Source organism: Phalacrocorax carbo, chromosome 1, assembly GCF_963921805.1.
Source record: "Phalacrocorax carbo chromosome 1, bPhaCar2.1, whole genome shotgun sequence".
Lineage (NCBI taxonomy): Eukaryota > Metazoa > Chordata > Aves > Suliformes > Phalacrocoracidae > Phalacrocorax > Phalacrocorax carbo.
The window spans coordinates 132,298,571-132,314,522 of NC_087513.1; the positions used below are offsets into that span (position 1 = coordinate 132,298,571).

Genomic DNA, 15,952 nt, shown 5'->3' on the forward strand with positions numbered 1-15,952 from the left:
GCAGGCGTTGTTCAGCGTGGTGTGGCAGCAGGGGTGGCACAGGAACATTCTTTCGTCTATGTGGTACACTGCCTATCCCATCCCTCATGCATAGTTTAGATTCTTGTACGCTGATGCAGTATAAATTGTCATAGGAGTAAGTGTGTAAAAATTACACTATACACCGGAAAAGCTTCAGTGTTACAGAGGACCTGATGATTGCATCAACTGAAAGTGCACTGAAAAAGGGTATTTGCCTGTCAACAACAGTCACTTACTGGACTATTCCAAATCTAATGTGAATTGTGTTTCCATGATCCCCTCAGACTGAAACCTAGAACCCATTAAGCAATACCGTGTAACATTCCCAATACCTCTTACACGTGTACAGAGGTGTCATGTTGATGACATATTATGGACGGTGTTGTCAAGGGAAGCGGGGTGTTGACATAGTAGGATAGAGAGTGGAACTTTGGTCCCTTTGAGAGTTCTGTCCTTTCTTTATGAAGAATCAGGTTTCCTATGGTGTATTTTTTGCCATTCTTATTTTTTACACTCAGAAATCAATAAGTTACTAAAATAAAAAATAGCATTCCCATTCACGCGCTGCACACACATTTCAGCCATTACAGGAATTACAGGCAGAACAGGCAGGGAGGGCAAGCAACTGATTTGTGGTAAACATGTTATTTCAAATAAAGAATTATTTAGGACAGAATTGGAAAGCAGATAAGGAGATAAGTTTTTTCTTTGTATAAAGTGTATCTCAGTTGAAGGTTTCTTGTTTAGTTGTAGACTTGTGACTGCAAATGAATTCCACTTAATAATATCCGTGTTCTTTTTTTCTGGAAATAATTGATTTAAAGAAAGATCAGAGAGAGAGCAAAAACAGTTAGACTTGCAGAAGCCTTCAGTTCCTGCTATACCTCCGAAGAAACCTCGGCCACCCAAAGCAAACTCTGTGAATAGACCTGGTACCTTGCCCCCGAGACGACCAGAAAGACCAGTTGTGCCTGTGACTCATACAAGGTATTGCTTTTCCTCTGTCCAGTGCTTTTGTGATTAGTGGAAGATCACATATTTAAAGAATTTAGATGATGTGGTTCAGCCCCAGTCAGCAACTAAACACCACGCAGCCACTCACTTACTCTTCCCACCCCTGTGAGATGGGGGAGAGAATCAGAACAGCAAAAGAAAAAAAAAAAACAGAAAACTTGTGGGTTGAGATAAGAACAGTTTAATAATTAGAATAAAATAATAATGATAATATTTATTATTATAATAATATCAATAATGATAATATAATAAAAAGGAAAATGGAAAAAGGGAAAAAAAACCAGAAACACAAACAGTACAACCGCTCACCACCTGCTGACTGATGCTGCCGATCCCCAAGCCGCGATTGCTGCCGCCCTCCCCCGGCCAGCTCCTCCCAGTTAACACACTGGGCATGACATTACATGATGTGGAATATCCCTTTGGCCAGTTTGAATCCACTCTCTTAGCTGTGCCCACTCCCCTCCCAGCTTCTTGTGCACCCGGCAGAGCATGGGAAGCTGGAAAAGTCCTTGACTAGTACAAGCACTACCCAGCAACAACTAAAACATTGGTGTGTTATCAACATTGTTTTCATACTAAGTCCAAAACACAGCACTATGCCAGCTGCAGTGAAGAAAATTAACTCTACCCCAGCTAAAACCATGACATTAGATTTTACAGTTAATGTCACAACTTATTTCACAGTAAATTGTATTTAAAGAAAAAAGAAAGGAAAAAAAAGAAAAGCCTTCTAGACATCTAGCTGGATCATAAATATCTTCTCAAGAATAAACGTCTTAGACTGTTCATTATTAGTTCATTTCTACTGATGAACACACTGCTACTGAAACGTTATAGTTTCCACTGCAGAATATGTGGGAAATATCTGCATCGCTATGTTGTGCTGATGTCAACTTTCTTAGTTTACCTCAAATTATTCCATCTTAGCTGGAGCACTAAGTCAGTTCAAAAGCTTGGATTGTACTGAGGAACAGCATTAGACAATGCACATCTCAAACACTGTCAGCTTGGTTTCAGTCTGGTTTCTTTGATCATTTTAGATCTGCTGTCAAGTATTTATGCTCTAACGTTGGTTGCTATTTTATAGTTACATGATGCTTTTTATCAGAGCTGGTTACAGCCTTTGAGGAGCACTGAGAAATTGGACTTGCCAACACAACTCCATTTAATCTCTGCTAGAGCTTGGAAGAGCAGAGGTGCAGAAATTAAAGGCCTCACCTGTAGTCCTAATCAAGTCTAGATGGCTGCATTAGTCGCCAGCATCTGGGTTGTCCATGTAGACTTCCTTTATGCGTAGTGGATAGAAATAGGTAAAAACCTAGGCATTGATTCCCCTCATTCCTCCACATATGATTCATTAAACAAATGCTCTCAATGTGCAATCTGAGACACAAAATTAAAAACGGTGCCTGCCTTGTGCTGCCAGTTTCATCTTACTGAAGTGCCTTCACTGTGCGTCTCTGAGAACTTACCCTTCTGTCCAGGTGCTACAGCCACAGCCTCTTTTGGACTCCTTGGCTTTGAACACGCTTGCCCAGTTGTTCCAAAATATAGTCCACACCTGTTGGTCACTTGGGCATGCTTGGAAAAGCAAGTATTTGCTACGACCTTTAGATTTAGCTAAGTGATGCCTTCTTGGCAAGACCAATACATACCTAGTGTTCAGATCACTGGCTAGGCATGCAACAGAGTAGCTATTCTTTTGTTCTATGGAATATTTTAAACCTATTACAAACATTTTAAACATTGAGAGTTGTGGAGGGGGGTTTTATTGCTTTTGTGTTCTCCTTTTGTCTAAGTACAAATTTGTATGAATAAACCATGCATTTTCAAAGATATATCAGTTTTCATGTTAACAAAGTGAAAAAGCAGATCTAAACAGTAACCCTGTTATGTTCTTAATTGTCCAAACTCTGCTATGTCTAGCACAGAAAAAAATGCTTCTTTCTTTTTATCTAGTAGCATGATTTTTGAAAGATTTTTACTTGTAACAGTAGTTAGATTAAAGCTTGGATGGAAAGGTGATTTTTATAAGGTGATTGTGATGCATGTTGATGATCACAGTGCTAGCAGTTTCCTTATGAATTACTTTATCAGCTAATTCGAATTAATGTATTTCTCTCATATAGCTGTTCTGCCTGGTAGGCTCTAACTTGTAAGGGTGTCTTATAGGAAGAGGGCAGAACATTCACATCATGAAATAATCCATGGAATAGACTTTGAATTACTTGAATAATTACTAAATGTGAAACTTCAAGTGGAAGCAGTCACTTGAATAAAGGTGTTTTGTTTTAAATCAGTTCAGTTTAATAACATAGTAAGTATTTTTAAGGCCTGCTAGTATCCATTTCCAGAATCTGAAAAACCTATGGTAATTAGCATAAAAATTGAACCAGCAGAATTTTCACTGACCTGTCATGGTTTAACTCCATTGGGCAGCTCAGCCCCACCCAGCCGCTCACTGACATGACGCCATATGGTGTGGGATATCCCTTTGGTCAGTTGGGGTCAGCTGTCCCGGCTGTGTCCCCTCCCAGCTCCTTGTGCACCCCCAGCCCACTCGCTGGTGGGGTGGGGTGAGGAGCAGGAAAGGCCTTGGCTCTGTGTAAGCACTGCTCAGCAATAGCTAAAATACCTGGGTGTTACTAACACTGTTTTGGTCACAAATCGAAAACACAGCACCATGCGAGCTGCTAAAAAGAAAATTAACTCTATCCCAGCCAAAACCAGTACATGATCCCTGGGGGGAAAAATGCTGTATTTATAAAGTGAGTTCCATGAGATTTCCGTGGCTGCTGGCTAGCAGAAGAGGGCTTTTTTCTGTTTTGAATAAGTGGCTTGCATCTTATGCATCTCACTGATTTTTGTGGTGACAATTGTTTTTCCATTTAAATATGAACCTCCTTCCTTGGAGGCAGGCTAGGGCTTCAAAGGCAATAGGAGAGACAAAAACCATGTGGGACAGCATAGCTGTCAATTTGCTCCGAAGGCTTCACAGCTTATTTAGACACACCTGTGATTGTACAATTTACCGATGAGTCAATTCCCTGGAGTCGGCAAGCCATGAAGACCTACAGAAAGTAAATTTTTACAGTCAGTCTAAACCAATCTGTGTCCATGCTGCTGCTAACAGGGGCAGGTTCCCTCTCCTGGCAGCCCATTCCTGCAGCCTCCCTTATGTTAGCACCAGCATTTGTGCAGCCGTTCAGCCATATGGGTCAGGGAGTTGCTCCAGATGGCAATTAATCAGTTTGCAGTGGGATTTCTATTAGTGTGGGTTATTTTCAGGCTGATCATCTGTCTGATCAAGCTGACAGCCTATCTACATGGGCATGAGCAGAGGGAGGGAGATGCTGTCACCAAGAAGGGATTGCTCCACTCCTTTCACAACAGTGTGGCTGTAGGTTGGCATAATAAGCCTGTTGATTCTTTTGATGACAAAGTTGGAGGTTTTTTGTGGGGTTGATGTCATATACCTTGGTATTTTCTGTAGTCAAATGGTAAGTGTTGTGACTTCAGCCCTATATGGCACCATCCTAAGAATCTCCTCCAAAACCATACTCACACATTTCCTAGAGTGCTTCCAACTCAAATGGTGCTCTAAGTTTGCTGGGAAATATATGTGTGCAAAACAGAGTATGCAGTCAGATGCTCCTTGCCCTGTCAGCCAAGAAGCTATGTTTCTTCCTATAGATTTACGAATATATAAGCAATTAAAAAAACAACAACAACAAACCACCAAATTTAAAGACCAAAAGATAAGAACACTAATTGAACAGGTAAATCACTTGGCCAATACCCTTATTTATCATCTTTCCAATTAATAAATTTTTCTAGGAATGTGTTAAATTTCTTCTGTTTCCTTCCTGGTGCGGGCTGCCTGCACCAGCCATTGATAGCTCTTTAGGACTAGTTTGTTCTTCAGGTCATAAACTGTTTGCCTGTCTTTATTAGTTCGTAGAATACTTGTCACCCTACCACAGTTTTTAACTGGATATATGTTCTCTTAATCTGTGATTTCCTCTGGCTTTTAACACAAATTTTCAGGCTCTTTATCACCGCCTTCCTGAAGTCTGAAATAGGGTTTCCAGCCACGTTGTGTTTTGCTCATAAACTGCTGCCATGAGTTGAGGTTCAAGCCATCTGTCATCAGCTTATGGCACCAAAAGCAGAGACAAATGAAAGAATCAAATTCAGGAGCTCGCTATGTATTTCACTGGCAATGACTAATTATTGCTGTTCATAGAAATGCACATCTGCCTGGGTTGTTTGAGGGACAGATCTATATTTTTACCCACAATTTGGGTATCTTACCTCGTAATTGTTACAGTGCTATGCTGAATAGTCATTGTGGAAAACTGTGATATTTGTTAGGTGACCTGATAATGATGATAAGTACAAGTTATTGCATTAATTGAACAGCTGTTATCACAGTAAATGTCACAGGGATTTGTCTATGTGACCTGTGCAGCGCTGAGTTACTCACCTACCACAGGCCCTTTTAAAATTAATTTATTTTAGTAAACTTAAGTAGTTGTGGGATATCAAGTTCTACAAAAAAAGAATAATCATGTTGCTTATGTTTGATCTCATTTGGTTTTGCCTATTCCAAAGGCATTTTCAGACAGACTAGGTGATCTTGGTTCTTTGGACCTGTGGAAAAAATATTCATAGTCTAATCTCATAAGTAACATGCAGAAATAAATGAAGATGATCTTTTGGTGGAAGAGCTGCATTTATGAGTAAATACTAGGAACCACTGAAATGCACAATGCTAGCTTGGCATTCTCTCCCTTTTTTGCAGTATTCTAGCTAGTCCATCGCTATAGTTTATGCAAGCCAATTAATTAGAAAAAATTATAAATAAGATGTTGAAGAATGTCCCTTTGCCCTTAGGTTTCATTCATGAAGAGATGCTGTGAACATCTGAAGAATTATTCAGGACACCACAGTGTCTAAAATAGGCTTTTTTGACAGGTGTTAAGGAGAAATGAGATAAGGTTAATCCACACAGCATGTCTACTTACTGGAGATTGCTCTCTCTGACACATTGCTATTACTCTGGTGCTACAAAGGAAGAATATTTCGCTCTCTCATTATTAATTGCAAGTTAGCTATCAATTTCCTGTAATCCACACAGAAAATCCAATAAAATATCTCTTCTCTTGATCCAAATGCAGGAGTGATAGTCCAAAAGTGGAATTAGTGGGCAGTACAGTATCCAGCACTCTAGAGAAAGACTCCTCTGAAAGAAGCAATGACATCGGTAAGTTGTAGTGCTTTTTATAGTTTGCCTCAGAAGTTCAGCTTTTCTGCTTTTTAGTGACTTCTTTATGATCCAAAAGGCAGATTGAGGGTTTGGCAATGAATGTGAGTGCATTTATATTAAACATTAATTGAGGGATTAAAGGATCATTTCTACTTTACTTAAAAAAGTTTTGTTGGGCTTTTCTGTTGTAAAAAAATTTTTAAAGGAAATATGGAATGGTGAGCTATTTTGGCTAGGACAGCTTTTGTTATTTCTGTTTAAAAGTCTGAAACAAGTGAGAAGGCCAACAATAATAAGTCATAATAGTTTGACAGATGTAATATTAGTGCTGCCACATTTTCAATGCTGCAAAATATTGTGGTTTTGGGGCAGTTAGTAATCTTTACACATTCCAATACAAAAGAATAGAGACTGAGTTCAGGCCAATTTGAATAAATATTACTGCAAACACCTATTAAAAGCAGTCTAAATTTCTCGTGAATGTAATAATTTCTGTTCCTGCAACGCAAACAGTTTAATCGGGAAGTCACCTGGAAAGGAGTCACACTAGGTTATTTTTCTCTCTTCTCTTCACCCTCCTTCCTTCTAAGTTGGCAGTGCAGGAGAGATGTTTGCTGGGGTGGGTGCTGCAGTAAGTGGCACTTGGAAAGCAAGGTGCTCTGACTCCTGTCCCAGGGCTGTAAGCAAAAGCCGCGACAGCCATCTTCTACCTCTACTTAGAAATACGCCGGCGACAGCTGCTGCCGTCGCTCTCCGCAGTCGCAGCTGTGCCACGAGAGACCTGTTTTTGTAAAAGGCAGAATCAGGGTACCCTGAACGTGTAAGCATTACTACCTTTTGCTGGTGGCATTAAATGTTATTTCAATGTGGTGGTTTCTGCCCAGGCTGCTTTATTAATATAACATTTCTGTAAAATAGTATACGTTCAACAGCCAAACCTGCCTTTTCTTCAGAGTTGAAAGCAGAGCTCTAAGTTATAGATGGATTTTAATTGCAATTTAACAATAAAATGCTAAACTGATTTCACATAGGTTTATGAGCTTTTCAGCATCCATATGTCTGCTTTTTTTTTAACCTGCTGCTGTTGCTATAGTTTATGATAGTAACGTTCTTCTGGAGAAGCAAGTAGTATGTTTTTTCCAGATTTTCACTGGGGATAAACGTAGAACGTTAGAAGCTTGTGATAACTTGCATCAACATTTTTATTGTAGAGATTAATATAAAGGAATGGGATTGAAATGCAGTCAAATTCTACCATTTAGTGTCTGTTACTCATGTTTACAAATTTGCTTCAAAGCATGTAAGCTTTTGCTTACTTGAAAGAGAAAGCTATGACTGTAAATAGCATTTAGTGGTCTGATGGAAGTAAACTTTTTTTAATCCTTGTGCTAGTTCCCTTGGAATCATTATCAGTATAAAAGCTGAGAGTGTTTTGTATATTTCTGGGTGATTTTTCACAACCTATAAAAGGCTAGGTAGGAAATTTGATTTGTAGTCATTTTTGTTTGTTTCCAGAACTTAGGTGGGGTTTTTTTGTGGTGTTTGTTTTTAATGGAGAATAGGAGCCAATAAGAGTCCATAAACCAAACCACATACACAACATTTTGCAAAGGATTTTGCTGATGACGTCCTGTTATCACTAACAAGTGGAACCGATTGAGCACAAGGATAAAGTAGCATGAATACTTAGATAAGTATAACTCGGTGAGGTCAAACCAGAATGGCGTTTACAAGGGCAAATCATGTCTTTCTAGCCTGTTAGATGCTCTTTAAAAGAAATAAATTATGATTTTGGAATGAAAGTGGACCCAAAGATCATAACTGATTTTAATTTTCAGGAAGCTTTTGATAGCTTGTATAAAATATTGTTTAAAAAAAAAATAGCCTTTAAAGAGAGGGTAGAGCAATAAATTAAAACTTAATAAGCCAAAACTACTCACAGTGGATTAATGTCTCTTACTGCGAGAAGTTTGGAGTTCAGGACAGTTTATGGGGCAGTGCAATTGGAAAGATTTACGATAAATGTGTTAGGTTTTTTATTTATTTACAAAGAGAACAATCGGTTGGAGAAATCTCGTGACTGCGTGAGCTGTTAGTAAAAATGATGGATGAGTGAGTGGAGTTGTCCCAGTGTATTCCAAAACGCTGATGGATCGGGCAGTGTGAGTCCAGATAATATTTAACTGTGGTATGTGTTACTGGTGTTGCCCCAGTCTCATGTGCTCTGTGGGGAGGACAGCCTCAGCTTCTCCGGGGTTCATCCTTCCAGTCAAAATGGATCTGATTAAATCTAGTAATTTGATGTCTTTTCAGTAATCCAAATTCACACCACAAATTAGAGTCAAGCTATGTGACAAGATGGGGATTAGCAGTCACCTTTGAAGGAAATGGAAGTTAAATGGCTTTTGCAGCAGCTGGGTGTATGACCATTCTGGTTACTGGGCTTCTCTATTCCTCCGTTAGCCCCAACACAATTCTCAGGCAGTTAGACCTCTCAGGGAGGACAGAGGAAAAAGCAGCAGTCAACTGCAAGTTGCCTCACCCTTTTTCATGCTTATGCTAAGTACTGATGGTAAATCATGGGCTGAATACTACATGAATACTAAATGAATACTACAGCACACTCCTGGCTTTTTTGCAGTAGTGATGTTAAGCTGGACAATGACTGTCGTGTTCTCAGTGTTTACGTCCTACAGCCAGTCTAAAAGTCTTGTCCTTTCATTCAAATCAGGGAGATGTACAAAAACACTGGAGAGACAGTTTTGGTTATAAAAGCAAACCATACTAAACCTGGATGGAGAGCAGTTTTCCATTCCATGAAACCTTTTTAAGGATTTCTGAGTTGATTCCTTTTTTTTGTCATGATGAGACCCAAATCTTTACAGTGAGGGAGGAGAAGATATGGGATCCTTCCATAAGCCCCCTCCCAAAAACCAAACAAGTGATCAGCAGCAACAAAATCAGTAATTCCATCAACAATTGAGAAGCAGTACGCAGAGGAGAATTGGAGAACGCAGGTTCAAAACTTGTATTCTCTCTGGGTCCCCTATTCTACTACATCAATGTGTTAAACATTGGGGTTTTTTTCAGAAAAGGCATTTTTCTATTTATGCTCTAAGTAATATTCCATCAGTGGAACAGTGTTGTCTAATCAGAAAACACCACCCTTAAAAACATTCTTACCCAACTTTATTGATCAGGAAAGCCACAAATGCTTGAGCAAGGCTGACATGATGTGTAGTACTGTGCATAACATTCTGTCAGTTGCATATATAAAATGTTATTTTTATGTCAATGTTAGTGCATGGCTTGATTTCTCTAGCGTGTTCGGCAGAGTTGTGACTTGACATTTAAATTTTGTGATGATAATACAGCACTGATTACAATTTTGCAATCTGTACTGAGAACTGCAAGTCCTGTTCAGCAACATCACTGCTGATTGTAGATATAATGGCAGCTATTACCACTGTTGTTCATGCCTTTGCTTCTTTCCACAATCCTTACAAAAACCATTGGAAAGCTAGCCCTCAGAATATATTATTTAAAAGGAACCATTCCCCATTTCTCCTCACTTCTTTTGTTTTCTTTTTCCGCATTTTCAGTGATGCCTTTACTTTCCTTTCCACACATCTTTCATCCAGCCTTTCCTATTTACATCTCTTTGCCATGGGTATCTCTTCTTCATTTCATGAGGGTAAGGCTTATTTTTACCATTTCTTTTCTGTCCTGTCTTTGCTTTAGTTGACAATATGTAACGAATACAAAAAGATGTATCTTGTATAACACCTAATGGGTACATGGCTATTACAGATTTTTTTTTTAATTAAAACTTCAAATTGAGCGTACTCTGACAGAAAATTTTGCACCATAACATTGAAACAAGAGATCATTATAGTTTATTTTATTTTACCATAAAGACATTTTAGTGATATAAGTGACACATATAGTTTGCACACACTGTTTGTCAATGCTGTGGTTTCGTTAACCTGTTCTTACAGACAGATGGTGTAATCACAAAGTTTAATGCATGTATCTCATTGTCATGTCCGTACATGTTACAAACCAAAAATATTTAGCAATATGCTAGGATGGTTCTCTAGCCTGAAAGAGGAAAAAAGAAACAACAAAACAAAACATAGAAATCTGAGGAGCACTTGTTGGCTCTCAGTGGAATGTGTACAGTCATGTCAACCAAGGCTTGGTCTCCTGTATTGCTGTGGTTAAATCACAGTAGTTATATCTGTTGTAAAGTCTTGTGTACCAACAACTGTTCCTGGATTGACAGTGGCTTTTTGAGCCTAGTTTAAAATGCTTCCAAAGCAGCAGAAACTAGACTGGAAGTAAGCCCTGTTCTCCCAACAGAAGAGTAGGTAGTCCTTCTGTTGAATTACATTGATTTCAACAGCCTGAATTCATGCCTTATTGCATAACTTGACTTTTTTTTTAGGTTGAGTATTTCTTTTTAATTTCACAAAGAATTGTTATATCTGAGGGCCAGTGCAACAACAGAAACATCTAGCGCATATGATAGCTTGCTGGATTGAAAACTAATGCTTCAGGAAAATTACTGAATTATTCCAATTAATTATTGGTACTGAGTTATTTCTGCAAGTCAGAATTAATACTAAGTCTTTTAACTATATACACACACACACACTTTGGAACCCTGCAATCCTGAAACAAGTCCTGTCTATCCAAAACAGGCTTGCTTTGAAATCATCTAACACTTAAAATCTTACGGATTTAAGCTAAGTGATTTAAAGAATAAGCCACAAAGAAATAAAAATATATATCTATTGTGGAAAAGCTCAGTTAATCCACACAAGAAGCAGTTTCTGTGCTTTGCAAACAGACTGAGCTGCACAGGCGCTTCCCACACAGAGCCAAGCAGACACATCTTTCCAATATTTTTCCTGGCTCTTTACACATTTTGCATAGTATTTATGAAAGCATTTAATAATCTTCATCAGTGCTAATGTAATGCACATATGCCTTCACTGATTCCTGCTGAAACATATAATGTTGGTATGAATGTTCTTAGGAGATTTTCTGAAAGCTGGTTAACGTGAGTCCATTTTTCAGTGTTTCCTCAGACTTCATTCTTCAGAGCATTTTTTGGTAGATCATGGAGTACTGGCCAAACCCATGTTATTAACCATACTCTTTTTCTGTCCCTTCCCCCAAGCCGGGTGCTAACTTGCCTAGAAGGGCAGTTAAAAATACCCTGCTTGAAAATATCTAACAAACAAACAAACAAAAAAATCTTCAGTATATCATGTTTCCTTGAGCTCTATTTGCAGTTGTTCTAGAGCTGTTACATGCCCATATTTGTTAGAAGAGGTGATCACTGTGCCTCTCACTGGAAGAAAAAGCGATCTAATAAGATTTGGCCCACGCTAGGGAAAAAGACAACGAATCTTTCCAGTAAAAGGTTGTAGAACGGAGTGGCTTTGTCTTTAAATCACAGGCTGTTATACTGTGAGGCATTATAATTATTTTGCCTGAAGGCACAGAGTAAAAGTTGGAAAAAAGAAAATAAGGGTTGGAGGACAAAATGTGACTCATATAATGAAGACCAAAATCTGCCTCAACCAGTTATTTCTTTTTATGCTGCTGTTCATGTTCGTTTTAATAGAGTGAAGCAAAGGAGCAGAATTACCCAACTGGGTTTAGTTGTAATATTTATGTCAGTGAATCAAAATCACCCATAATCATAGTTGTGAATTGTAAATATTGTAATCAGGGATATGTTAATGGTCCATTACATAAATTAATTGGGTCTCTTGCCCTGGAGGGTCCAGAAAAAGGCAGTAATCCAGAAATTTTAATCATTCTCCATGTGTGTCAAGTTGAGGTGCCTGAAAACAGCCTATCCTTTTCTTCTAGCTCAGTTTTCTTGACCTTTCAGTTCATTCCTGGCATCTTCTGAATCGTTAAAAATAAAATCCTTATGAGGGCACTGGCAAGTGGTTAGCAAAGCTCATTATGGCAGCTTTCTACGTTCAGCTATTAAAGCGATAAAAGTCAGGGTTGAAATGGGAAAAGGTAATTGTACACTTTAAGAAAGGTGGCTGTCCTGGGAAGCCAGATGGGCTGAGCTGTTTCCCTCCAGAGCAAAGAACCATGCAGGCAGGCCTCCCCAACACATCGCTGTTACACTCCTGAACACAGTAGCCCTGCAGCCAGGGAGCCCTTCTGCTGAAAGTGCATTACCCAAATCTTAAAAAGGAGTCTGCAGTTCATTATGGGTGAGATTCTGCTGCCCTGACCCTGGCTGGGAGCATGGCTGCATTCCTTGGAGGGTACAATGCTGTTCAGCGTGGAGAGAGTAGCAGAATCTGGGTGCTTGGAGTAGTAAAATAATCGTGGTCTTCTGAAAACTGCCAGTAATACTTGGATTTTTGTTTGCGTTGTTTTTTACGTAGTACTAAGTATTGAATGGACATTAATGCAGACGATTTTGTCTGTAGTGTCTCAGTCTCATTTGGTAACTTTCAGGACTATTGTATTTGAAGACAGTATACATACCATTTCACAAGCATATTGTCAATCTTCTAAATGTATTGAAGATGATTATGAAATGAAATCTACCTCTGTGGCTTTTATGGCATTATCTTCTTCAAATTAACTGAACACCACCTTTGCCTCATTTCTTCCAGCCCTGCTCTATTTCTGTTCTATGAAACCTCACCGTTACCATTCTGAATGTGTTGATACTGCTATTATCCATCACTTTCCATTTCTGTTTTCTCAAGGTGAAATCTCGCTGCTAATTCAAGGAGCTTTCTGTCTTCATTATGTATAAATCACTTTGCCCAAAGACCAAAAAACCTAACCATAAGATAAAGTTGAGGCCAAGACACATTTTATGCCAGAATAGTAAATGCAAGGGGGAAAGGGGGGAAAGAAGGAAGCATAGCCATTTAACTTTTTCCTTCTTGGGTTTTCTTTTTTGAGGGATTGAAGGTTGTTTTACAGGAAGGTGCAAGTCTAATGAGCTGAGAGTTTTTTCCTTAAATAATTGTTTTCCTGGATCTCAGCATTTTTTTTAAAACACCATCATCATGCTTTAAATAAATAACCGTGTCTCCCAGTGAACACAGCAATGGGGAAAAATATCCTCCTCTTAGCTGGCTTGGAAGGATTCCAGGGAATAATTCTTGCACAGCTAACATTTTTCATATTTATTAAATATGTTTGCTCAGTAAGCCAGACATTTTATCATGTGCTCTATACTAGTGTATTAAATTACTCTGATGTCTTTTTCCCCGTGTCATGAATTACTTCATGAATTACTTCATGAATTACCAGCTTCGTCAGCAAGACTAATAATGATGAATGCATCTGTTTATTTGTAGAACAAGTATCAACTCTTTTTTTAATTAGGGAGTGCCACTGTTAATTGAAGGATGCCCTCAATGTTCTGTGTGTTCAACAGAACCTTCCTTACTCTTTATTACTAACAGACATAGAGAAAGCTGGATCAGTGCAGAGTTCACATCAGTTGGATGATGATGCTGTGAATACAGTAGACTGGACTTCATTTTTAATGACATCCCATTTGGTCCAGTTCAGGAAGGTTTTACATTTTGCTTATTAAGCAAATTTAAGCTCCCAATTTCTGATAGCTAACTAAAATAAAATCTCTGCATTTAATGATCTCAATGAATATAAGTCACACCCATATAACCTTGCTTTCCATTAGCAAAAAATAATCAAATAACCAGTATAAGTTAATTCATTACTGAATCTACAGTACAGATGACAGCAAGGCAGAGGTCTCCTGAGTGGCTGTGTTCCTTAGTTTCTTTACTGTATGAGAATTTTCCTGAATGAATACTTCATAGGTGATGACGATGGAATGTGGTGATAACCTTAGATGCAGAGCAGATTTGGGAGCAACAACCACATCTAAATAAGGAGAACAAACAGGGTGGGGATAAAGGGCATACGGAAATACTAGAAATGGATTTACTATTTTAGAATTGTACCAAGTGTTGTCCTTTACATTTAAATAGAATTTCATTTATAGTGTCAGCTGAATGTCTGTGATTTCACTAGTTTGGCAGAGATTTTACCCGTGGAGCCATTCCAACGGGTGTTGGAATGCTCTGCTCTTTTTTTTTAAATTCAGTGCAGGTATGGGCTGTTTTACTTTATTTTTATGTCAGAAATTTTATGTCAGAAATGCATTCAGAAGTGGAAAAAAAGAGAGGATTCCCAGTATATCTTGATAATACAAGCTTGGCACAGAAATGTTCATCTCTCATGGTGTTCATAAAATGCACGGAGCAGATTTTACCTTCAAGTGCTCATGGATCTCAAGGATACAAAGTCACACTGTTTATTGATACATTTTACAATTTAAACATAACTATTTGATTATTCTGATAAAACATAGAACTCTAAGTAATTATTAGTTTATTTAAGCCAACAAAACACATTGGATTAATGCCTTCACTGTGTTTTTCCTTGATTGTTTTCCATATTAGTGTAGATACTTATCTTTTGTAAGAACAAAGGAAGGGACAGGGGCGCTTGCCGTGGAAGTGGCAACACGGAGAGAGAGAAGTCATGCACAGAAGCCTTCCTAGGCTGCAGGATAACTTCAGCCAATTTGGTGCCCCTCAAAGCAGTAGTCTGCTCTTCCTCTCAGTTCTAGCAGCTTGTGTCAGTCCTCTGGTGCTGACACTGATCTTCCCTTTAGCATAGCTATTTGTCCGGCTGGGGACATGCTGTTGGAAAATGAGTTGGATTAAAACTAGCTCAGGAAAAAAAATAGTAAAAACAGTTAAGTGGGAAAGAGTGGTTGGGACAAATGGAAGGGTTGCTTCAGCCTCCATTTGTACTCATGTATGTGAGCTTCACGTTTATAGACGGGTGTATATTTTTGATGGCAATACATTCTTGCTGTGCAAATTAACAAAGGAACACAGTGGTGAAAACGAAGACAATGTATTAGAATACATCACTGATTTGCTGTGTGGTCTTAAGCAAGTCATTTAATTATCTCATGCGTCAGCTTCAAACTGGGTATTACTGGAAACCAGCTCTTACATTTGCATTTCCCCGCCCCCAGAAAATAAAGTTTCACTTCCTTTTCTCCTCTCCTAAAACCCTGAAGTTCTGTAGGACTCCAGATAGGTTTTGGGCAGCCTGCTAATGTTAGCTCATTTTTACTTGAAAAGTACTGTAGCCTCACCTGATATGTTGGGTACAGTTGCGGCATCAGGTTGCCAAATTCCCATTGACAGACTGGGTGACCTACCTTTGGATGTAGGTTGCAGCAGTCAATAAAAAAGCAATGAGAGAAATACCTGCTAGAGGACAGCGGGGTCACTGATTATATATAGGAAGAGTTGCTCCAAAAATAGAGTAGTATTTGGAGGTGAATAACCTCAGCCTATTTCAGGGCTATTGAAAGAGGTCTCCTGCTGTTTTTCTTCTTTTTTTTAATCTCCCAGAGATGGAAGAATATTGCTGAATATGGAATGTCTGATCCCATTTACTTCCTAGCTGACAAATCTTGAGTACTTGGAATCAGTTTAAGCGTCCTTCAGTGTTTATTGCACAGGCCCATTAATTAATCTGTTTTTCCATTGTGTCATTTTGTACGATGGGTGTAATATGGCAACAAAGCTGGAT

General features: G+C 38.7%; 1 protein-coding gene across 4 annotated transcripts in view; it reads left to right on the top strand.

Annotated features, from left to right (window-relative positions):
* The window catches only part of SH3KBP1 (SH3 domain containing kinase binding protein 1), a 231,831-nt gene that overhangs the window by 206,180 nt on the left and 9,699 nt on the right, over positions 1–15,952 (top strand). For all 4 annotated transcript variants that reach the window (XM_064474542.1, XM_064474551.1, XM_064474558.1 and 1 more), the window contains 2 exons: positions 846–1,008; positions 6,219–6,304. In XM_064474542.1, the coding sequence (XP_064330612.1) occupies positions 846–1,008; positions 6,219–6,304 (249 nt within the window). The remainder of the gene's footprint in view (positions 1–845; positions 1,009–6,218; positions 6,305–15,952) is intronic.